Genomic DNA, 24,191 nt, shown 5'->3' with positions numbered 1-24,191 from the left:
TTTAACACCAAAGATACTTATTTACAAATGGTAAAGCTTCCATCAAGTGCTCCTATACATTGGAAAAGATACAAGGTAAACATGTGTCGGGTTTATGTTATGTCCAATGTAAGAAAACTTGACACAAGCCAAATCCATCTACAAATCAGGCTTCAACTTATCCAAGGTAATGGGTTGTTGTCCCATTTTGAAAACTCAGAGCCATGACTATATTAAGAGAAATCCAAGGATCAGCCAAAATGGGTATTTACCCATAATTTGAAAACTATCCAGTAAAATACCTCTATCTTGAAAATATTTAGCAAAATGCCTCTATTTTTTAAACTCGATTTTAATATAATTGAGTTACATGTAAAACTCGACATTAGCAATGTTGAGTTCTATGCAAATTTTTCCACTTAAATTTTTTTGAAAATTTAAATGAAACTCGACATTGCTAATGTCAAGTTCTACTCATAGAACTCGATTTTAAGGATATAAAGTTTTACAAAAAACTCGATTTTGTTAAAATCGAGTTCCAAAATAAGGACATTTTGCTAAATAGTTTAAAAAAATAAAAAGGAAATTTTGCTACATATTTTTAAAATTAGGGGTAAATACCCATCTCTTCCCCCCCCCCCCCCCCAAGGATCTGAGCATGCTTAGAGCGTCAATATTGGTGGTACAAAAAAATTTAATTTTTGACACCACAAAAAGTACTTTATCTATTTTACAACCTCACTTTGCAAAACACACAATATCAATTGTTTTATTTTAACATTCAACACATTTTAATTATATAAACAACACAATAAAATAATATATCCACTACAATAAACAACAACCACAACCAAAAGGAAAGCAAAAACAAAAGTTTATTTTAAAAAAAAAAAAATCATGCCTAGAAAAAACAAAAGTTAAAAAAAAAATTCGTCTCTAGTTTTTTATTTTTTTTAGAGTAATTCTTGTGCCACACCAAAAGGCACAACATTGGTCACAACTCACCTATGTGGCGAGTTGTGATTGGTGGAGAGGTGTCCTCACATCACCCCTCCACCAACCACAACTCACCACATGGGTGAGTTGTAGCCAATATTATGCCTTTTAGTGTAGCACAAGAATTTTTTTTTTTTTTTTTTTTTAAAGAATGTCGCCTCCAGTTTAAACCCCCCAAAAAAAAAGGAAAAAAAAAGAAGAAGAGAGAGGCACCATCTCTCTCTCACACTCTGTCACACACACACACACACACACGGCCCAGGAAAGCAAAAGCAAAATTAAAAAAGAGGCACCCAGCAGGTATCTAATACGTAATCTGAGCTAGGAGCTAATAAAATATTGCTTTTTGTTCAACAGCAAAAATTAGCTTTAGTCACTTTTGTTATATTTAGTTGTTAAATTTAGCATTTTAGCCATTTATCTCCACTAAGTTACAACCTAGTCAAGCCCTAGGAAGTAACACACTTCTCTCAAAATAATGTCATATATTACGAGATTCCATATATGCATGCAAAACTCTGACTGCAACAGGGTTCCAGTCACCCAACTGTTAACATAATTGCTGAATCTTTTATCTTCTGATGATGATTGTCTCCCGAGGCAATTACATCCTCTGCAATATATTTCATTGTTAGGTAGCATCTGTTTATTAACCCAAGTCGTAGTAAAGATAGAACATGATGACAGTCAAAAGTAAGAAACAACAAAGAACCTGAGATATCATGTTACCCAGTTATTGGCTTATTGCAAGAAATGCGGAATCTCTTTCTTGGGAAAATAAAAATTTTAAAAGCAAGCAAGAAAGAAAAAGAGAGAGACAACAAAAAGAGACTGCTTCTTCAACATCCATCAGATGCATTTATACTTTCTGAAAGTGTAACTGAAAATAAAACAGAAAATCCAATCTCATCTTACAAAACTTGCCTCAAATGTTGATGTCAGACAATACTTCATAATTGGTTGCCAGAACATTGCTAATATGCGCCTTTTTTTACACAAACACACAAAGTACAAAACAAGTGAAGCATACAAGTTGATAGGCCTCTGGCATTGACCCTAGCAAAATGGGTAAACTGGGAATTGCATGAGCCTCATTGTGCCTTGATTTATGCACTTTCTTCAATCAAAATAAAGTGTCCATAACGCTGTTGCTTTTATCAGTGCCCAATGCTTCTGCTTCAGTTGAAAGGAGGGAGCTTGAAAAGAAAGATTGATGCTACTCAAAGCTTCCCACCAGCCAGATACCATCCACTGTTATTCCTGCATCCAAGCTCCGAGAAAACTTATTCCTTCAACATGATCCAGGTAACCTTGCCCTAAGAAAAACACTTGAGAGTATAATTAATAAATTGATTATGCTAGGAAATAACATAAAAACCAGCAGACATTTTGCAATGCATGTGCAAGAAAAGTGATGCAATCTTGAGGTTCCCAAACAACATAAGAGCAAATCACCCAATATCAAAGATGAAACAACAGTATTGAGAAATCAATTCGGTTTCATGCCAGGATGATCTACATCTACCATTGAAACTATTTTCTTAGACATTTTATGGAAAAATATAGAGAAGTCTGAAAAGATCTCTACATGATTTTTATTGACCAAGATAATGTATGATAGGGTAGCTAGAGCAGATATGTAGTGAGTTTTAGAAAAGGAGTTCTTCTAAAATATACTAACTGGATTAAGGATATGTATTATAATGGAGTTGTATTTAGTGTGAGAACAAGTGGATGTATTACAAGTGAGTTTTTCTACAGCTATAATTTTGCAACAAGCATCAAGAATCAACATTAAGTCCATATCTTTTTGCACTAATTATGGAAGAGCTCACTGAATTGATTCAAGATGAATTACCTGTGTATGCTTTTTGCAGATGATATAATTTAAGTTGATGAAACTAGAAGTGGAGTTAATGTCAAATTAGAATTTGAAGAGATGCATTAGAATCTAAACACTTTCGGCTGAGTAGGACTAATATAGAGTATATGAAATATAAATTTAATAAAAGTAGAAAACAAAGATTAAGGGATTGTAACACTTAATGGTCAAGAGATACCAAAGAGTGAGTGCTTTCAATGTCTTGAATCAATAATTTAAGGATGGAGAGATTGAAGAGGATGTGAATCATATGATAAGCATTGGGTGGATGAAGTGGAGAAATGCGTATGAGTATTGTGTGGTCATAAAATGTCTATCAAGTTAAAAGAAAAGTTTACAATTATAAGACCAACTATGCTCTATAATACTAAATGTTGGGCTATTAAGAAGCAAGGAAAGATATGATTAGTATGAAATGTTAATGGATTAGTAAAAATACAAGGAAAGATATGATTCAAAAATTCGCTAAGAGATATAGGTGTCCCCTATTGATGAAAAGATGAGGGAGTCACTTGTTATGGGTTGGTCATGCGCTACGAAGAGCAATTAATGCACCAATGAGAAAATGTGAGTTTATTAAAGTTGAGGGTAGGAAACAAAAAAAGGTAGAGGAAAACCTTAAAAAAAAACATATTAGCAGAAGTAGTAAAAAGGGATGTCAATTAAAGATGTACAAAAGGCATAAGTCTGAATAGGATAGAATAGCAAAAAAGAATCCATATTACCAACCCGACTTAGTCTGTTAGATCTATAGCCAAACCCATAGTGGCACGGATGTTGTTGTTTTTGTACACTATAAAAGTAATACACACCAGTTAAAAAAAGAAAATTGCACATAAATTACAACATGGGATACAATAAAACTGAATCATAGCAGATGCAGCTACACTGCTGCCTCCAAGTGGAGTAGATAAACACAAATGATGTCTGATTAAAGAATAAGGTGCATTCCTACATAATTGCAACATTAACAATCTAAATTCTCCATAAAGTGATAGAAAATAACAGCCTGGTTTATTTCAATGAAAGAAAATAAAAACACAAATATTCATCAATTAAATTGCAGTGATAGAAGTAAAACACGAACATTAATCAATAAATTTCCAATGATAGAACAAAAGGAAGATGAGGACATTGCAATTTCATACCTGGGGGATACGGTGCAAAATTAACCATCTGGTTGATGACAATTTAGTTGAAGAAAACTGTACGCACATCTCTGGTAATATATGTTCTCCTAATCTCTTCATACTGTTCAATCTATGCCACCTCCAAGCCTTCTTGACAAATCCTTCAAATAGGATTAAAAAAGAGCATATGCATACATGTGCACAATGAGGAAGATATAATCATTGCACACCTTGAGGATAAGGTGTGCAATGACCAGAACCCACTTCCATTCATGAGTATTTGCAGAAGTAAACTGCATGCACTACTTCCAATAACAAATATCATCCTACTCTCCCTCTTTCCACACCTTCCAGGCCTTCCCCATCTTCCAGAAAGGATCACTCTGGCAGATACAGGCATGGGTCGTGCATGTGTGATAATAAGGAAGGAAAATTCCAAAACAAAACTTCACTACCTTTACAATGTAATTTATTGAGAATATATGTTAAAAGATTAGAGGAAACCTTAGGAAGTAAGGATTGGGAGAAGGAAAAAAAGAAGCCTCAATGACAATTAGATAAAAAAAATAAACATCTTGATTAACAGGGACTACAAAATCAAGAAATGGGGTTCATTGATTTTAAAATTAATATCTAAATCAGAATAAGTTAACTCTTTATCAAATATGATTGAGGGAGTTCAATAGGATGTTATCACAAGGAAAAGCTCTCAACTCCATATGGATCTTGCATGAGTTAAATATACATACTAATGCAATGACCTAAACAGTAAGAACGATATAGACACAATCAATAGGTGATAATAAAGAAAAAGAAACTCAGCAGAAGTAAATAACCATCATAAGTTTTTATTCAAAGTCTAACTGCAACAATGTACACGCAACTCAAGCTACAAAAACCGGTTAAGGTTTCAGTTACAAAGCAAGCAAAGAAGACAAAGTTACGACTAAATTGACAATTTTTTGCCAGTTTACAAAGAGAACTGATAGTCTCACACTTAAGTAGTCTACAAATATTCATCAATCTTTCTTATCCCCAATTATTTCCTTTCAATTAGTACTCTGTCCATTCTCGACACCAAGACCATATAAAACACCAGCGTATTTCTCTGTAGATCCACTGAAGAAGGTTTCCCTCAACTTCCTAAACGTAGAAGCCGTCAGCAAACTATCAGAACCTGCTTGATGACACACACCAACTCTCTCCACATCCAACAACTCCGCAAGCTTGTTCAACCCACCATGAAGGCTGTTGCAAAACTTCATCAAATGCTTGATATCATACACCGTGGGGAAATACATATTGATCAAATCAAAGAACCCCGCTTGCGTATCAGGCAGACTCCGGCATGTCAACAGCTTAAGCAAGTACCCGAAATCATACCCACTATGGAAAGTAACCCATTGCACACCATCGTTCAACACAATCCCCGACGACATCAAAAGCTCACCAAACCGATTTACATCGATCCCCTTCTCATTATTCTTCTTGAAATCAATCCCACACTGGTGCAACAACTCAATTGAATCACTGGCGAAGATATCCTCACTTATATTAAACTCGCGGAAATTGAATTGCCAGATGCAAAACTTGTCAGTCCCGCAAGTGGGAAGATTCCCATTTTCATCAGAGAAAGTGAGACCCAATTGGATCAACTTCAACATGTCCACATTGTCTTTCAAAGTTTGATAATTATAGTCATTAATATTCTTAAAAGTCCCGACAGGTCGAAGAACCACGCCGGGAAACTCAGTGTCCATAGCAATAAAATTATAATTGTCGACCACTTCACGGATCAGAGAAAACTCTTCTTCCAAATTATCATTCCAAACCTCCCTGATTTGAATCGAATCCCCTTTCGGTAAAATCGACATTTCCAATGTTTCAATTCAGGCAACAGGATGGGAAATACAATCAAACCCAGATCTGAAAACACAAAAAGTTTTGTTCCTTTGCCTAAGTTCAAAGCTTTGCAAAAAAACGACAGCGTTTTTTGCTTCAGACAGATCTAGAACATACCAAAGAGAATAACAGTAAATCCATATATTCTTATTCTTTAAACCAAAAAAAAAAAAAAAAACAAAAACAAAAAGGATTCAGATGAAACCCCAAAAAACCTGAACTGGGTTTGGTTACTTGCAAATCAGAGTCTCCAAAAACGACAGCGTTTTTGGCGGTTCCGCTAGATCTGAAACAAACAAAACAAACATAAGCAAAAAAACACAAAACAAAAACCAAAGTATAGAACTAGTTTAAGCAAGGTGAGAGATCTGACCTTGGAAAAGTGAAAGATGGGGTTTGGAAAAAACAGATCTAGAAGTTGGTAGAGGAAGTGATGATAATATGGGTGGGGATGGTGGGCAGCGAACTCTCTAGGTCAACGAACCAGAGAGAGGGGAAAATGGGGTTGGAGACCTTTTACTGGGGTTGTGGTCTGTGGTGTGGTGTGGTGTGCTGTACGTGCTGTGGTGCCTTCTTATTTCTTTCTTTACCAAGTGGGGCGAGCGAAAGTGATGTTGCCTGCGAATGGGTCAAACGATGCCGTTTCTCTCTCTATTCTGATATTTTTCAACAAAAGTTTTTTTTCCCTCCTCTTAAGAAGTGACATTTATTAATAAAACTAGTTTTTTTAAAAAATTATTTTTATTATTATTTTTTTAAGATAATTTCAACTTATGACGTCCGCTCCTGATGATGATAGTTAATTGGAATTTTTATTAAGTTGATAAACATTCATTAACTTTTCCTTATCAAGATATATGAATATATCAGCATGTATTAAATCATACTAACTTTTAACCTCATGCATATACATAAAATACTTAAAAATATACAATAAGATGCATAATATAATTCTTATATATATAATTTAAATACTATTGATAGTCATTTTTATATTTTGTTGACTTTTTAAAAAAAATTCTAAGGTTATTATTAGGTATAAAATGTAAATTGTCCATTTTTTTTTTTATTATTATTGTGAAGCACTTTTTTTTTTTTTTATTTAAAGATTCATTTATTCTAGACTTCTTGATTTTTGTACTTGTAAGAACTCAATTTGTAACGATCCCAAACTCGTATTGGGTTCGAATGTTAAAAACTCAAACAATAAATTTGTAGAGTGTGGATGTCAAAGAACTAGATTAACTCAAAAAGAAAAACGATTAAATTTAACGTTTATAGATGGATTAACACCAATATAATGATCAATTTCTTCTTGAAACAAGTTAAGTTCTTTATTTCATAAGGTTTTCTTCTAAGTACTACTCGTTTAGAAGTTCCGATTTCCTTTTCCAAATGCATTCTTCCATGTTATATACTGTCCTCTTGGTGTCATCTTCACCACACACGTGTAGGTTGGGTTCGGGGGATCCCTTCTTGTCCCATCCAACACCTTCTGGAACCTCCAACCAGCAGTTGTAAGGCTGTTTCATCACTGTTCAGGCATCACCTCCACATTAATGCGGCTAGAGAGTTGGTTGAGAGGTAATTAATGCGGAGACAACTGTTATTAAAGATATTTGTTTACTTTTTCTTTCTTACCCTTGGTCCCATGTCTCACCTTTAGTGGTAATGTAGCTCTGAAGTGTGTTTGTAACAATATAGCGTTCAGGTCGTCATCGGACACATATTGCCGAAAAGGATTTTGTTCTCGGACGAATACTGAACTCACCTCACGTGATATCTACTCTTCTTTTCATTTGGTTACCCTTATAACCTAATATGGACCTCTTCGAACAGTTTTACGTTCTCAGATGGGCCACAGGCTCAGTTAACACGGTTTTAATAATTATTAATTAACTGGCCCCCACAGTACTTAATAACTTATTTAGATGAATATTTATGATGTAGTTCCACATTTGATTCTAAATTTAAGAAATAAAATTATTTAAAAATAAATAATTTAGAACACATGGTGTAAAATTCAAATTCAAATTTGAGTTTCTTTTAGTTTCACCTATTATTATATATAGAAATAACTTTGTCAAATTATTATTATTATTTGATGAGTTGTCAAATTATTATTTTGACCAAATTACATAGAAATAAGTTGTTAAAATAAGACATACACGTTAATGGTTTTGTTAAGTTGTCACATAGTTGGAGGTAGGATTGGTGAATTATATATATCCATTTGGGTCTCAAAGCAAAATTTGATTCGGGTCTTTAGCTTTGTTCGGACTTTGGATTGGAGTCTCTCACTCATCATTGCGTTGGCTTTGGCAGATTCTTTTTCAAATTTTATTAGCGAATAATAAAACACTAATCTGAAATTTTGTAAGATTTGTTTGAGCTGTAAATGTGTCAGCAATCAGCATCACTCTCTCTCTCTCTCTCTCTCTCTCTCTCTCTCTCTCTCTCTATAGGTTCTTCCTTCTTCTTTTTATAACTAAAATATAATTGAATATATATGTAAACCATTAAAGTTAATATAGAAAAGAAGTAGTTTGTTTGTTTGATTAAAAAAAAAAATAATGAAAAATTAAGCAGGTTCGTAGCAGTAGCACATGAGTGGATAAAGATTGAAAGGAGCATGATCTATTCGCTCCATATAATGGGCTGCATTTGACCAATTTTAACATGACAAGTCATAGCACCAATCCCTCGTTTCGGTTTTCACTTTTCACCATTCCACACGAGAGAAAAAAATGAACACCGAGTACACACAATTTCCTTGACCATATCATACCCAACCCATGAACAATAAAGTACAAGTTACAAAATTTTCTTTATTATTATTTTTTTTTTTTTTTTGTCTTTCTAAAATTTTTAAAGTAGGTCTCTATCAATATCAAAGACTTGGCTAAACCACTTATTTTAAGCCTAAGATGCATTTTGATTTTACAGGAATCGTCGTGGAGGGGATGAATGTGATGTCTTGTCGCAATCAGATTCATGTATTTTTGTATTTTGGTTCAACACAGAAAGGAAGACTGTTATTACCAAATGCGATGGCTTTCCCAATTTTCATAGCTGGTTGACATAGTTGCAACCTATTGTATCGTGACGTGTAGCGGACAGAAACCAAAAACACTAATGATTCCCGCTTCCAAAACAAAAAATATTAGGAAGACCTGTTTGACTATTCTCATAATACTTTATATTTAATGGATTTATTTTATATACAGGAAAGGTTTTGCTGGCACACTAGCATGCAGCAATTACTATATGATAGGTTATGTGGCAGGAAAAAAAAAAAAAAAAAGTAACATATGTTCAAGATCATATGCAATTACTATAAGATAAGTTATATGGTAGCAAAAAGAAAGTAACATGTGTTTAAAATCATGTGCATTACATGTGTTCAAAATCATGTGCAATGCACATGATCAAGTGGGCCCTTGGACGAATCTATTCTTAGGCTTGGGGGGCATCCCCTAGCGGAATTTTTTTTTTTTTTTTAAATATTGGTATATATTTATGTACTAACTTTAGTAATTTGATTCAATAAAATTACACTTAATCTCCCTTAACAATATAATTGATTTTTTTAAAGGCCATGAAAAAAAAAGGGAAAAAAAAGAAAAAAGAAGAAGAAGTTATGGATCTAAAATCTAGAACAAAATTAACAAACCCAAAAAAAATTGGCCCAACAACAAAAATGATGAATAGCAAAGCTAAAAATAGTTAAGTTTAATCAATTAATTTTACCCAAATCAAAAATGGATGGAGGGGGTAACAGTCCAAGCAACATAAAACTTTATAGGGTAGAATCCAAATTCTAAATCTTTAGAGTATAAAATCTAAAAACCCCTAAACTTTAGGGGTATAGTTTGCAATCTAGCCTTAAAGTAATATAAACAGCTTATTAAAATAATAAATAAATAAATAATCACCACAAAATTCTTTTGCAACCAACCATAGCCACACCACAGTTGTGGCAACCACACACACACACATATAAAAATAAAAACACTACATCACCACCAGCCACAACCAATCACTGCCATCACAACTCTAGCCATGATAACCCACCATCATAACCACAACCCACCCCCACAGCTAAACCCACAAAACCCATAGCCAAAATCAACAATCTTGTTCATTTATAAACCTATTCGTCTCTGCCAATCATATGTCCAACCCATATACAATTCCAACTTGTAAAGCATTGAGCTCTAATGTCTTCATCCGCAAAATGTTAATTGAAGTCACCAATAAATCAAATTGGTCGAGAAAGTCTCATTGTCTTGAAGAATGGACACATTCATAAAATGGGTTGGAGGGCTGCGAATGGAGGAGGGGGGAGAAAATGGGTTAGGTGACTAGCCAAAGAAGAGAGAGAGAAAAGGTTAGGGGGATTGAGATTTGAGAGTACATAAACACTTGTATATAATTTCATATGGAATTGCTTGAGAGTACATAAACGCCTTATAGCTCTCGATATGATAGAGGGGGTTTTTCATGTCATTGAATATTTACAACTATGACATTTAACTTTCATGGTAAAGGGAAAACCATCGCTTATAAGGTAAACTGCACATCAATAGTTTAGTCCAATGCTTCCACCGTTGTTCGGCTTTCCCTTTATGGCCTCCATCAATCCATTAAGATTTACTTTTACCTCTTTCAATTGCTCGTCCTAGGGATTGAGATCAAGTAGGTATTGCACCTGATACAATAACAATGAATTGTTGAAATTGAAAGTTGGAAAAGGCAACTTTCAATCTTAATCATTGAATAAAAAAAGTTGAAAAATAGTTGAAAGAAGTTAAAAAGTTAAAGCTAAAAAATAAAAATGGTAAAAATTTATGTGAGAGGGAGTAGGGTAATTGCACCCAGTGCAATAGTCGAGGTAGAGTATTGCACTGGATCCAAATCCCTCGTCCTAGTATGTAGAGGATTCGATCTTATTTGGAATTTTAAGGCTAGTCATTCAACTTTCTGCTCATCATGCCATTTTACAACTCATTCTTCATTCTTCATTCCTTTCCCATTGTTCCGTTTTTCCCTTAGATGCTTGTGGGGATCATCTTGAGAAGGCAAAAGTTGTTGCATGATTTTTTAGTTATATTATAAGTTGTTGCATGCCTTGGGTCAAGTCCCTCACTTGTTTTTTTAAAAGTAGCAACCCTTTATTGATCCTGAGGATGATCCAGCGGCGAATTCAAGATTTCAATTTATTAAAAGACAATATAAAAAAATAGCCTAAAGAAAATCAATCAACATTAATAATAAATAAACAAACAACTATAATTGTTATAACATTTTGTTGTGTCTCTAACATTATTTATTATTATAATAATATTATATTGTGTATAATATTAATATGAGGGCTCGTTGATTGAGTTGTTGTGGCTGATTTGAAAGGGAAAAAAAAAGTATTGGGGAGAAAATATAAAAGAGTAGTAGGAATGGTGTGGTGTGGTGAAATCATGTGTGATAGTGGCTTTCAATAAGTGAGAGCTGGTCTCTTTTTCTTAGGTGCTAGGCTTATTGATTAAGTAGTATAGGTTTTTGGCTTTTTTCTTATGTTAGTGGTACAAATTGGTTACTGTGGGAATGCTTCTTTGTTTTTTCTTTTCTCATGTTAAGAGAGGCAAGACCTTAAAGAGTTAAAATTGTTTTATTTAAAAGTCATTTTTTGAGGAGCCAGGGGTCACTCGCCCCCTCTCGCCCCCTGGCTCCTCCCATGGGATGATCATTATGGTTGCCTTGTTTGCTTGCAACTATAGTGCTATGTTGAGTGTCCATTAATTGACATAGTATGAACTATTAAACTATACAACCTTTGCTACAAGGGAAAGTTGATAATTAGATTCTCAAGGACAATACCAATTGATGAAGCAGTTGATTGTGGGACTAATGTTGATAATGAATACCTGCAATGAAAAAGGAAATTTTGGAGGGAGATCAGTATGGTGTTAGCCTAAATTTCTCCCATACTTAAAGAATGTTACTTCTATGTAAAGAAAGTTGGAGTTTTTAGCAATCATTGAGTTACATTTAATATAGCATGGAATTTGATTTAGGCTGTGTTTGTTTTGGCTTCAAACTAATTTCATAAATGTTTTTCCGTAAAATAGGCTGTTTGGTTGGTTCGGAAAATTGGGTCAAACGGAAAATAACTTCCGTTGACCGTAAAATATGCCCTCTAACCCTGTAAAAGTATTTCCGTTTTTATTTTACCTTCAAATCACTTCCGAAACTTAGATGCACAAAGAGAGGAACTCACAGATGTGCAAAGGGAGAAAGAGGGAGAGAAAGAAGGACTCACAGACGCAGCAGAACAGCAGAGAGAGAGTAGGAAGAGTGAGCAGTAGCCCAACCCCAGACGCAGCGGCGAGATTGCGTCGTCGAGTTCGCGCCACCGATCTCTCTCTTTCTCCGAGTTCGCACCACGGAGTTCTTAGTTCGCACCGGTCTCGTCGATCGCAGCATTGTGCCGATCAAGTAAAGATCGACTCCAACGCCGCTCGATCTCGCCTCCACCATGCAATCTCGCCTTCGCCTTCGCCTCCGCCGCGCGATCGATCGAACCCAGTTGCCTCTCTCTCTTCCTTCTTCTCTCAATTTGACCGGATTTGATAAATTTTTTTTTATGGGTTTTGTTTCTTTTGTGGGTCTGTTTGGTTGGTGGGAAAATGTGAGTGTGGAATTGGGTTGAAGAATAAACAAAAGGCAATAAGGAATAAGGGCAGGTATTGATTCATTTTCCATATGTTTACAGCTGAGGAAGTGTATGGAAAATTGGGTGGCTTGGCTATGTAAAACATTTTCCGTAAAATGTTTGAATGAACCAAACATCGGAATTGATTTTCCGTAAAATGAATTCCGAGGCAGCCAAACAGCCTAAATACATTTTCCTTTCCTGAAAATAATATTTCTGAAAAATATTTATTTTCCATAAAATATTTTACATGAACCAAACACAACCTTATATTGAATCTTGGTTACTTGACCTTCTTAGTGATTTTTCTTGCATTGTTTCTAAAAAAAAAGAAGAAGACCTTTCTTAAAGATCTTTTCTTTTATTATTATTATTATTTTTATTTGAAATAGGATTATATTATAATCTAATTTAAATATATAAACATGAAAGCCTTAGTATGGAGACTTAAACAGTTAAACCTTAATCCTTGCCTCCGTTGTGGTGTGATTGATTAGATTGTTACTTGATTTTTAGCAATCATGGGAGCCAAATTATTGCTTCCCCGTTTTACTTTAATTTGGGAGTTGTGGTGCTGTGTACGTGTACAACATATTAACATTAACTCTATTTATAGACTAGACTTTCTTTTGGGAGTTGTGGTGCTGTGTACGTGTACAACATATCAACATTAACTCTATTTATGGACTAGACTTTTTTTGTTTTTTTTTTTTAATATGATTTTTAGACTAGACTTTGGTCAGCCATGTTGACACATGAATAGAATATGTACCTTGGGCCTACGCGTACGAGTTGGGCATAAATGCTTTAGAATGCAGGACTTGCCAAATTTTGCAACCATCTAACTTGGCAATAAATTAAGAAAAAAGACTTTGTAAAAATAAAAAAAGAAAAAAAAAGAAAAGGAAAAAGACCATCACTACCGTCACAAGAATTTTTTTCCCAAATAACATTAAATATAAAAAATTTAGTTAATTGTCACGTTTCAAAACAATGTTGAAAACTAGCATCTCGAGTGTCTAAAACTCGAGTTCCAAGATAAAACTCGAGTTTTTAAGTCTCGATTTGTAGGTGGTGGTAACTGAAGTAGAAGGAAAATCCACGTGGAACTCAAGTTTTTAATACTCGAGTTTCACCATTTTAATACTTCTTCTTCCTCACGTTCTTTTGAGTCAGACCCAACGTCCTTTTTCGTGTAGATCTGAAGACTAGATTGTCCAATCGCCCACCCAGTGTTTAATCATCCAATGGAAGCTCTAGTGTTCTTGGTTCTTCCTCTGTTCTTCATCGTCAAATCGTTCCTCCTTCGTCATCAGATCATTCTTCGTTATGGGTTTCTTCATCTTCCTGGGTTTCTTCTTCTTCTTCATCTTCATTATGTTCTTCTTCTACTAGGCTTCAACTTCGTTTTGTTCTTGTTGTTTGATTTTCGATTGGTTCGGGCAACGACTAGCCAATCCCAAACCGACTCTGTCCACAACTTCATTGTTAAGGTTGGGTTTTTTTTTTTTTTTTTTTTTTTGGGAGATGCTTTTCTTGTTTTTTTTGGTTTTTGAAAAAAAATTTCATGTGGGTTTCTTCTTTTTGTTCTGTTGGACCTTCAATGTTCTACTGGGATTCTTCTTCTGCTTTGTTGTTCTCTGCTTTGATTTGGTAAAACTCAAGTCTTTAAGACTCGAGATCTATGTGGCATTTTCTTGTCAAGTCATCAAGTATAAAGCGAGTCTTTGAGACTTGAGTTTTACATACAACTCGAGTTTTTAAAACTCGAAATGCTAGTTTGCTAAAACCTTTCAAACGTGTATTAACTTACTATTTTGTCTTCCCTTACTATGCTAGTCTGCAAAATCCCTCGCCGTCACAATTTCAAAATGTTTTAACGATATTTAGGTCCGATTAGCTCAATTGATAAAGTCTCTGATAATTGAATAAAAAATTTTGGATTCAATACTCATTTACACCAAAAATTGATTAGTGTTTTGGTTTGATGATAAAAAATGCAATCAACAAAAATGGACTACATAAATTGGAACTCTATAATAATAAACAAGTAACGATTTTTTTGTGTGTGCGCTATGCCGCTATGTGTGAAATAGTTAGGTGCTCTTAAATTAAAGCCTAAAGCTTTTATAAATCTTATTTTTGAAAATTATTATACTAATTAAAATTTGAAAAAAAAAAATTTTGTTGAGAAGATTAAAATTTGAATTTGATATAACTACAATATATTAATTGTGGAAAATTTAATGGTACGTTTTACAATCATAATTAAAATCATGTATTTTTAAGTGTTTTAGTATTTATATTTTTTTAATGAATATATACAAATAAAAGGCTAATATTAAAATACTTGAAAGTTGAAACAATCAAATTTTTTTTTTTTGTTGATAGATTGAAACAATCAATTTTGATCATAGGGAGTAATCATATCCGAGAGCCAGAACTTTCATTGAAAAATTTACAAGTCAACGAGCAATATATTTTACAAGTGAGTTGATAAGCAGAAATATAGGATCACCAAATGTCAAAGCTTTCGTAGCTCAGTTGGTTAGAGCACCCGTTTAGTAAGCGGGAGGTCTTGAGTTCGACTCTCAACGAAAGCAAAACAAAAACTATTTATATGATTTTTGCTCTCCGCAATTTTCGGTTACTATTTGATCCATTTTACATTGTTCATCGCAGGAGACACACAACAGAATATGAATCCGAGAATCTTTTAACCCCAGATAAAAAGACAAAAGTACAGTACACAAACTGCTAAAATTAAATGCCGACCAATCAGGAGCTAGGCTTTGATATCTTCCCACCACGTGTCTCCCTCTCACTCGTCCCCAATCCTAGGTCACAACGCTGTCTCTCTCTCTTCCTCATAGGTTGAATCGGATTCGGTTAGTTATGTAATGCAATATGTAGTACTACTGTTACTGTACAGTACTACACAGGATATATCTTCTTTTGTCTGAAAATATCTTCCCCCGCCTCCCAAAAACACTCACTGTATTGAAGAAGGTCCTGAATAATATCAGATCTGCTATTTTATGCAGGTACTCTTATTTTTTTTTTTCCTTAATGCTCTGTTTGTTTCCCGAGAAAGCGAAATTTATTTTGCTTCTCGCACATTTTTATTTTCTCACCAAATGTATTAACTAATATTTTTCCGTGCATGTTTAATAATTGTGCCAGAGTTTTCCTACATGTGATCACTGCTACTCATCTATTGGGTCTGAGCTAGAACTTACTCATAATTGGAATTAATTTAAAATTTCGATTGTTGTTTTTAATTCCAAATGATTTTGATAATCATGCGGAGCCTCTATATTAACTAAGATTTTAGTTTTTTTTTTTTTAGTTTTAATGGTGCAAACTTTACTGGAAATTTTGAATTTTTGTTTCTTTCAAGACGTGGCCTTTAATAAATAGATAAATAAATAAATCTGTGTGGTTCCTAGAAATTTTGAGAGAGGAAAAATAACTCCCAGGTTTCAATATTGTTAGATTTCTGAACAATTAGAACAAAACATTTTTAACATGTGCTATTGTACCATCAAGTATGTCTTTCGAGGCCAAGATCCTAGTAGCTCAACTGTACACCTATTACTGGTTTCACTCTTGAATTGAACTTTATCAAACTGAATTATTATTATTAATTAGCTCATTGCTATACAACATGCTGAATCAACCTTATTTTATAGAATATCTGCTATGTAAGTACTTTATGTTTTCCCTAAAATCTTTAACATGTTAGGGAGCGGCTCTCTGTATTTGAATACCTGAATGGCTATTGGTCTGTGGCTAGAGAGCTGAGTAATGTCAATGCCAAAACAATTGCTGCTGACAAAGGTCTACTTCTTTGTTGGGTCTGAATTTACCTGCAAATAATTGTCAAGAAAAACATGGATCAGATACGGAACACAATTATGCAACATGAAGCGTTATTCAAGGAACAGGTACAGAGTTTTTTCTGTGCACTATAACAGAATGGGTTTAATCCCAGATAAGTGTCAATTGTATTCAACTATTGAGAAAAAAAAAAAAAAATGAAAGAAAAAAGAATTGTTGATGGTTCAAGCACTATAGACTGCTCACTGACTTAGTGACACTGAGTTAAGTGGTAAAGGTCCTTGTTAATTAGAAACAATGAATGCCATTGACAATGATCCCTAAAAAGAAGATACAAGGAAAGCATAATTATTTACTCCTAACAATGACCTGGAATATTTTAGGTGAACAAAGGCATTTCTTATAGGGAAGTTTAAACGTCTGGTTTTCTTTCTGAAATTGTTTCTTTATGTATCCAATTTAAAAAAATGGCATGGATGTCTTCGAATAGTGACTAGATTTATATTAATTGCAGTCTTTGAGCGTTACGCATGAACTTTCATGTAGACCTTTGGCCTTTGGACACAACTATAATATTTGGTGCTTGCATTCCTGTTGTTTCTTTGGGGTAGGATAGAAAATCTTTTTCTTTTTTAACTTTATATATATCATACCAATCATTATTACTATCACTATAATTGGGATGGGATGGTTTGAGTATTTTCTTTGTGTTTGCTAGGAGAGGAGGGGGAGCTGGGGGGGGGGGGGGCTTGTTGAACATGGATCCTTAAATTTTAATTGTAAAGATAAAGCGACCTGGTTTATGCATCCGGTGATTTCATTATTCATAAATTTTTGTATTCCAAATCATTAGGCTGTGTGTTTGGAGGCAATTTCTCAAGTCTATTCTTGGAACTCTATTCTAGCATCAATGTTTTGTTAAAAACACATTGTATGTTCTCCAAATGAATGAAAACAAGTTCTTTAAGTCCATAGGGGAAGTTCTTTGCAGAAAGCAAGTTGACGGACATGACTCAGCAGCAGGTCATGTTTCACTGGCTAAGTGTCTCTTCTCTCGCTTCATATGGATTCTTGTGTGGACTATTAAGTACATCACTCTTAATTACCATCACAGTGATGGTAATCTCTTTCAACAGAATAGCTCTCCTCTTCCTGATATTGAGGTGTTTTTGTTCATAGAGGTGGAATGTTCTTTTTTCCACCCCATCCAGAGTGCAATGTTATTGTTTTCGCCACCCAATTGCATTGTCTATATTATCAAATCATGACTACTGCAGGTTCAGGCTCTGCACAAGCTGTACAATATTCAAAAGTCTGCAATGCAAGAAATAAGAATTTACTCTCAGGCCCAAATTCTTGCTTGCAGTTCTAAAGGTTTTGTACATGTAGATGATAGATACAGTGGTTCTGTTTTGGATGGGAAACATCTGAGGCCAACCTATGCTACTGGTCAAGCTTATAAGGATGAGTCGCTAAGTCTTTCCTTGCACCCTTTCTATGCATTAGATCATAAAGGATGTGGTTCAGAATGGATGGATAGCAGAGGGGTTGAAACTCTCCAAACTGCTCAGAGTAAACCAATCAGAAATTTTGATCTTGAAAAGCTCCCGGAGGACTGCATGGATGAATCTGAGTATCAGATTGAGCCAAACAGTTCCAAAATGTCAGATGAAAACTCCATTTCGTTAAAAAGAACCACAAATGCAGATGGAGATTCTTCCGTCGAAGAAAATTTATCTGCTATTCAAATGGGTTCTCCAAGTTTGAAGCAGATTTATCCAAAAACAAACATAAGAATACTTTCAGAAAATGGTCAAGAAATCATTCAAGACTGTGACAGAGTTTCAGAAGACAAAGCTTACAGAACTGAGATAAAAAGATCTGCTTTAAGTTTTCCGAGTCCAAATAACACCAGTGAAAATAAAACATCACAAGATTTTCCAAGAAAGTACTTGCCTGCAGGTGCCAAGTCCGATCTATGCCAGTATTCAATGCACATCGAAAAGCCAACAGTATTGCATCAGGTTTTTATCTTGATCTTGCATATTATACCTTCTTACAGTGATTTTCGTTGAGTAAGGCTGCATTAATCATTCTGGTATAAATTACATCACTCAGGAGGTTTTTTTTTTTTTTTTTTTTTTTTTTTTTTTTTTAAAAAAAAAAATGAAAGCCATCTGAAGTGCAAGAGAATTTAATACCCTAACATCTTTTCATGTTATGCATGGTTTTATATTTGAGTCACACTTTGGCTTTTGTGAATTAAAATTAATTTTTGTAGATTTATGGATGATTAAAGCATTACATTAATGTATTAATGGCATATGTGCACACATGGATGCAGAGCAATTGGGACAATGAATCATGTAGTGCATTACTGGTTGATTGATCTTATACTAAGTCTGCATTTACATGATGATTTTGACCATAAATTTCATTGCTAAAACTTATAGGAAATAAGTCTGCATTACACAGCATTTCTGTACATTGCATTTAGCATTTTTTTTGGGGCTTTATCCCTCATAGTTTCCTAGATGGGTTATGCAAATTGAAACCCGTCTTTCCTTGTATCTGTGAAATTTTTCCAAAATATTCTTAGAATTCAATGTTTGTGGAGTCGGTGCGAAAAAAATGATTGATAGCTTTGTTCTTTGTTTATAAGATAGAGGGCACTTTTTATTTGATTATTCATAACAAATCTGTAGAAATATAATTTTCCCTGCTGCCACTCTTGGATATTGATTTATGCTCATTTTATCTCTGTCCTGATTGTCAAATTCTTTCATCCTCAATGGATTTTAGGTCACATTCCCATGCACCTTTTTGATTTTAAATGACATGGTTCAGGCAAGTTGTTATTTTGAATCACTCCCATGAATCTGCCCAACATGTTAATGGGTTGGTTATGTTTAGTTTGGGTTCAGTAGTTTTGGGTGCATCCTCAACTTAGTAACCTGTAGCCAACCAATTGCCATATTGTTCTTCAGGGGTAAAATTGAAGTGCTTATTTCTGGCCTTCCCTATGGTCTTAGAAATTTAATTCTGTTTCAACTGAAAGCTAGGAGAAGTCATCTTCTAAACCTGTAGCCTGTTCCATGAGAGACATCACATCGACAGGAAACACTAAGGTTTATTTATTCAGTCATCCAACTTACAGGTGTTCAGCTAGTTGAATTCCAACCCCATGCAGTTGCTTTTTTTATCAGTTAGCTTGCTAAAAATAGCTCACACTGTATATTTTGTTTGTCTGTCTAAAGCTTATCTGAGATCTATTTCTGTATTTCCTACATTTTCCTTCTTTCCAGGGCTTCGTAAATTTCATGACTCAGAAATATTATACTTTAGATTCTGGGGAAGATAGTCTTCAGAAAATTCCAGCTCTGGCAAATGGTCATATTGTTGAGGGTTTCTTCCCAAAGAATCCTGTCATCTGCTCTCAAGGTTCTTCAACCCTGGATTCTGTGCAGCATGATTCTACATATTGTAAAGGATTTGCCATCCAAAGGTCCCTTTCCTTGAAATCAAATTCAATTTCAGGAAAGCATGACCTGAACTCATTTCCTTTAGCCTCTCAAACAAGCACATATCATGATGAAAATCAAAATGACTCAGATAATGGAAGCAATAGTGTACACTCCCACTATATGAAGAGCTGTAAGGAAAAAAATATCATCATTCAATTGGAGGATTCTCCTGGACCTGGTGATGGTTGTTGTGAGGCAGTTCAGACAAGCCATGGTGGAGGACAAGCTGTTCAATCAGAATGTGAAGAAGTGCCCCAGGTCATCAAAGATGGTTTGAAAGTTTTGGTCTCCTCCACCCATTCTGATTCTGAAGTCAAACACGTTGAAAGTAGTATGTACTCAAATTCCAAATGTAACAATATGGCAGTATCTGAAAAACCAGTTTTTGGGAGAGAAGGTAATGACAATATTGTAGATAAATCACCTCAGGATGAAGCATTTGAAAGTATTGCTGCAGAGATTTTGCTAAGTATGGCACCCAGCACTGCACAAGTTGATATCCAGATGCATGGCACTCAAACAAAGGTGGAGTTGCACAAGGCCAGTGAAGAGAATATGATTTCTGATAAGATGTGGAATCCATGCCAGAGAAGGCGTGCCAATTACTGTCAAGATGGTGAGAGTGAATCCTTAAAATGGGTGAAGACTGTTAATAGGAGGAGGACTGCAAGAAGACCCCGATGACTAGTTCTTGTAAAAATTTGTTCCATGTATAGTTCCTTAGAGCTTCATATGATTTGGCAAAATGAATGAGGATGTGGCCTTGTAGATTTGGTGTGGCATGTGTATATGTCTGCTCTTTTCCTCATCTATGAAGATTGCAAAGACAAACACATTCAACGTTGTACAATTGTAAGCAATTTATGGACAAGTTTTAATTCCATTGAGAGTTGTTTTAGAATAGGAAATCCCACTGCTTCTGCAATACCATGTTTACAACTCCCTCTCGCACAAAAAGACATCTTGCTGCTCGTGTAAAACATGCTTAGCTGTAACTGTCTAATGTGAAGATTAATTTCAGAAATGTTTTTCCACTTCTATGAAGATTGTCACCTTGTCACCTATGTCCAATGATCCTCAAACTTAGGGTTTGTTTGGGAATAACTTATTTAGTTGAAATTGAAAACTTTTTACTGATAGTACTGTAGATAAAGCTAAAAGTTAGCTGAAATAGTATAATGTGACTTATGAATAGTACTAAAAAATGCAATGAAACTCATAAATGTAGCAAAAATAAGCTAAATAATAAAAGAAACTGCCCAATATAAGCTACCCCAAACACAACCTTAATTAATAACATGGCACTAGCATCTAGCTAGGTCAGTTAAATTTTAGTCTGACCATTCCCGGAAAAACTCAGTTTTGTTTAATGCTCTCTAATGGCATGTAAACTGGGACTGAATAGTTTTTTAACAACCTGTCCTGTATGAGTCGCCCTGGAACAAAGCCATCTTGCCAAGAAGTTAGCATTTTGGGAAGTAAAACTTTTAATTTATTTGCCAAAAACTTCAGATATTACTTCATAGATGACATTACAATACATAAGCTCATAGGCCTATCACTGTTGGCAGTGGCAGCACAGTTGGATTTAGGAATGAGCAAAATGGAGTCGTTCAATTACTTAAACAAGGGGCCTTGAACAACAATACTTTGGACAGCTGCAAAAAACATTTGGAGCTATTGTGATCCAAGATACGAGACACCATCTGGCTGGTACAGGGGCCTTGTGAGATCCCATGTTGAAGGGTGATTCCCTTATTTCAAAAAACAGTTGTATAATTATTTGAAATTTTGAGCCTCATTCATGATGCAATTAATCTTCAATTTGTTCCAAGTTTAGAATCATTACTTTTGTTGCTACTTGCTGCCAAGGCTCTGTGCAAGTACCATGAATCCATGATGCCTCAAATAGCTTCTCAACTTTATGGTTATTCTAAACTCAAACAACAAGCCTTGGAAGAATGGAAGATTGAGAAGAGACCCTTTATTTAATTTTGATGAAAGGATATAATTGATTTTAAAATTTAAAATCAGATCTTATTTTAGTCCTCCAAAAAATTGTAAATAAATTAAATTAGTCCTTCTATTTCTATGACCTTATCATTATAATGGAGTGCCACATGCATTATCGAATTTTATTACGCAAGAAAAAATCATAACAGCTAAAGGTACAATGGATTAACTTCGTACCTTTACAAAAAAATTTTAAACCATATATATATATATATATTTATGAGGTCAAATTTTAAGAACTAAAATATAATTTGATCCATTATTTTTACAATAATATTAGTACCGCGCACTTTTGCACATACTTTGCCCCAATTGTCTTATATGACATCTCATAAAAAAAAAAAAAAATTTGTCTTATGTGATAGATTGTAAATAGCTATTTGTCACTATCATATGAACCTACAATTTTTTCTCTACCACTCATAGTCTGTCACGTAGGATAGTTGTAGCCAAGTGTGTGAGAAAAAAACATAGTAATAGTATTATTAAAAAAACTCACATTTGCCATCTGATTCTCAAATATACGATAAAGTGTTCGTTTGACATGATTAATTTTGCCAGCTTATTTTACTATTCAACTTATTTTTGCTATTATTCATGGGTCCCATTGAACTTTTTGGTACTATTTATGGATTCCAATGTTCTATTTCAGCTAACTTTTAGTACTTTCAACAAAAAAATTTCAATTTCAACAAAATAATCGAATCTTAAACAGACCAAAAATACTCGAAATTTTGGAATGAAAAGTTTCATTCTCGATTACGGATAAGTGTTAAATCCATACATAAACACGGCAGTTAAATAATGATAAAATTAAAAATCTAAAGCCTAAGGGCCGGTCTGGTAGAGTGGTTTAATAACATGTTTTCAGTTTTTAAACAACATTACATACATTTTTACATACTTTTTTATCCACACATATTTCAAAAAAATACAAACAACGTTACTAGAACAACATTACCGAACGACCCCTTAAACTATTCAGGGAAAATTTGCCAAACAGTACAATTTCTGTAAAATTTCAACCTGACAGCACGCGTTCAAACTTATTTAGTTAGTTAGACTCTTTTTGAAAGTCGATTTTAGCAAACTCAACTTCCATGGAAAATAAGCACCCCCACCGCAAATATTTAAGACTGACATGGATTAAAATAATGAAAAATGCCACCTGGATGTCGAGTATACTAAACTCGACTTCTATTGAAAGTCGAGTCTAGTGAACTCGACTTCAAGCTTCAGGTAGAAGAGAAATTAACTTGCCTGGAAGTCGAGTATAGGGTACTTGACTTTTATGAAACTCAAGTATAGCATACTCGACTTCCAGGCAAGCCGGAGGAGGGGTGGGGGCAGGTCGATGACGTGTCACTGGAGCAGCTAAGCTTGCACTGGGCCCTACATTTGGTATTTCAGTCTGGTTTGTTGCTTCGTCATTGGCTGGCACATCGATACGATCAACCTCATCCACATCCTCAAGGGCCTTCTTAATAAACTTGTATTCGTAAGATTCTTCGCTAAACTAGTTGAGGACAACTAGTTGGGTTGCAAGCTGTCGTTAAATCACCAGCATTATTAAGTACGACACATACATAACGTCAAACACAACATGCAAAACAACATAAGTTTATGCACATTACCAAAATTTCCATCTTAGCGCTAGCGCAGTCGATATACAGTCGAGTGATCCTACAATACCACACCATATATGGATGATGACGTGACATGACCCCCCCCTCCCCCATCCTGAGTGCATAACAAACGTACTCGTCACGATCATTCCACTTCTGAATATGGACTGCATGTTCCACCGACCAATTTTTCTCTACCTTTCCCCTTGCATCTATTTTGTGCAAATCGCGATTGGTATTAGCATCTCTGGGTTGTTCTTACTTTAACCCAAACTGTCGTAGGACGCGATCAGGTAGGTGGAACTCTACGAGCCAAAAACATATAAATGGAACGGTCGACCTCCATACGTTACTTCCCTCAATGCGAAAACTAGGAGGAAGGTGGTTTAAGTCATTTCCATATGGCTCCCACTTAACCTACAAAAGCCACCAAGTAAAGCAACCACATTCAGAAATTTTCCCATAATTTGCATAAAAATAGCATAATAGTGGGCAATGAAAAACTTTTTTAAGGACATAAGATGTTATGGACGTATAAATACAAGTATTATACCTGGTTGGGCTGTGTCGTGACAATTTGATTGCGATATG

The 24,191-nt window shown here is 34.7% G+C and overlaps 2 protein-coding genes and 1 non-coding gene across 5 annotated transcripts; 2 read left to right on the top strand and 1 right to left on the bottom strand.

Moving 5' to 3' along the window:
* Nucleotides 1-4,811: 4,811 nt before the first annotated feature.
* LOC115974876 (probable CCR4-associated factor 1 homolog 7) lies at nt 4,812-6,460 on the bottom strand. 2 transcript variants are annotated; one of them, XM_031095420.1, is made up of 3 exons: nt 6,263-6,460; nt 6,105-6,175; nt 4,812-5,995 (listed from the first exon to the last, which is right to left on the bottom strand). In XM_031095420.1, exon 3 carries the CDS (start codon nt 5,859-5,861, stop codon nt 5,037-5,039), a length of 825 nt encoding a protein of 274 aa, XP_030951280.1. In that variant the 5' UTR covers nt 5,862-5,995; nt 6,105-6,175; nt 6,263-6,460; the 3' UTR covers nt 4,812-5,036. The 2 variants fall into 2 exon arrangements, with proteins under 2 accessions (XP_030951280.1, XP_030951281.1); XM_031095421.1 differs by having other exon boundaries at nt 4,812-5,913.
* Nucleotides 6,461-15,127: 8,667 nt separating this feature from the next.
* On the top strand, nt 15,128-15,201 carry TRNAT-AGU. The gene has a single exon. It is a non-coding gene; the product is annotated as a tRNA-Thr (tRNA).
* A 113-nt stretch (nt 15,202-15,314) lies between these two features.
* Nucleotides 15,315-20,845, top strand: LOC115974875. 2 transcript variants are annotated; one of them, XM_031095418.1, is made up of 4 exons: nt 15,315-15,642; nt 16,344-16,545; nt 17,716-18,462; nt 19,744-20,845. In XM_031095418.1, the coding sequence occupies exons 2-4, from the start codon at nt 16,492-16,494 to the stop codon at nt 20,644-20,646; spliced, it is 1,704 nt and encodes a 567-aa protein (XP_030951278.1). In that variant the 5' UTR covers nt 15,315-15,642; nt 16,344-16,491; the 3' UTR covers nt 20,647-20,845. The 2 variants fall into 2 exon arrangements, with proteins under 2 accessions (XP_030951278.1, XP_030951279.1); XM_031095419.1 differs by having other exon boundaries at nt 17,292-18,462.
* The last annotated feature ends 3,346 nt before the right edge of the window (nt 20,846-24,191 follow it).

The sequence above is a fragment of the Quercus lobata genome, chromosome 2 (assembly GCF_001633185.2).
Source record: "Quercus lobata isolate SW786 chromosome 2, ValleyOak3.0 Primary Assembly, whole genome shotgun sequence".
In the NCBI taxonomy this organism is placed as follows: domain Eukaryota; kingdom Viridiplantae; phylum Streptophyta; class Magnoliopsida; order Fagales; family Fagaceae; genus Quercus; species Quercus lobata.
The sequence above is the reverse complement of the archived record's forward strand: the minus strand, read 5'-3'. Positions and strand labels throughout refer to the sequence as shown.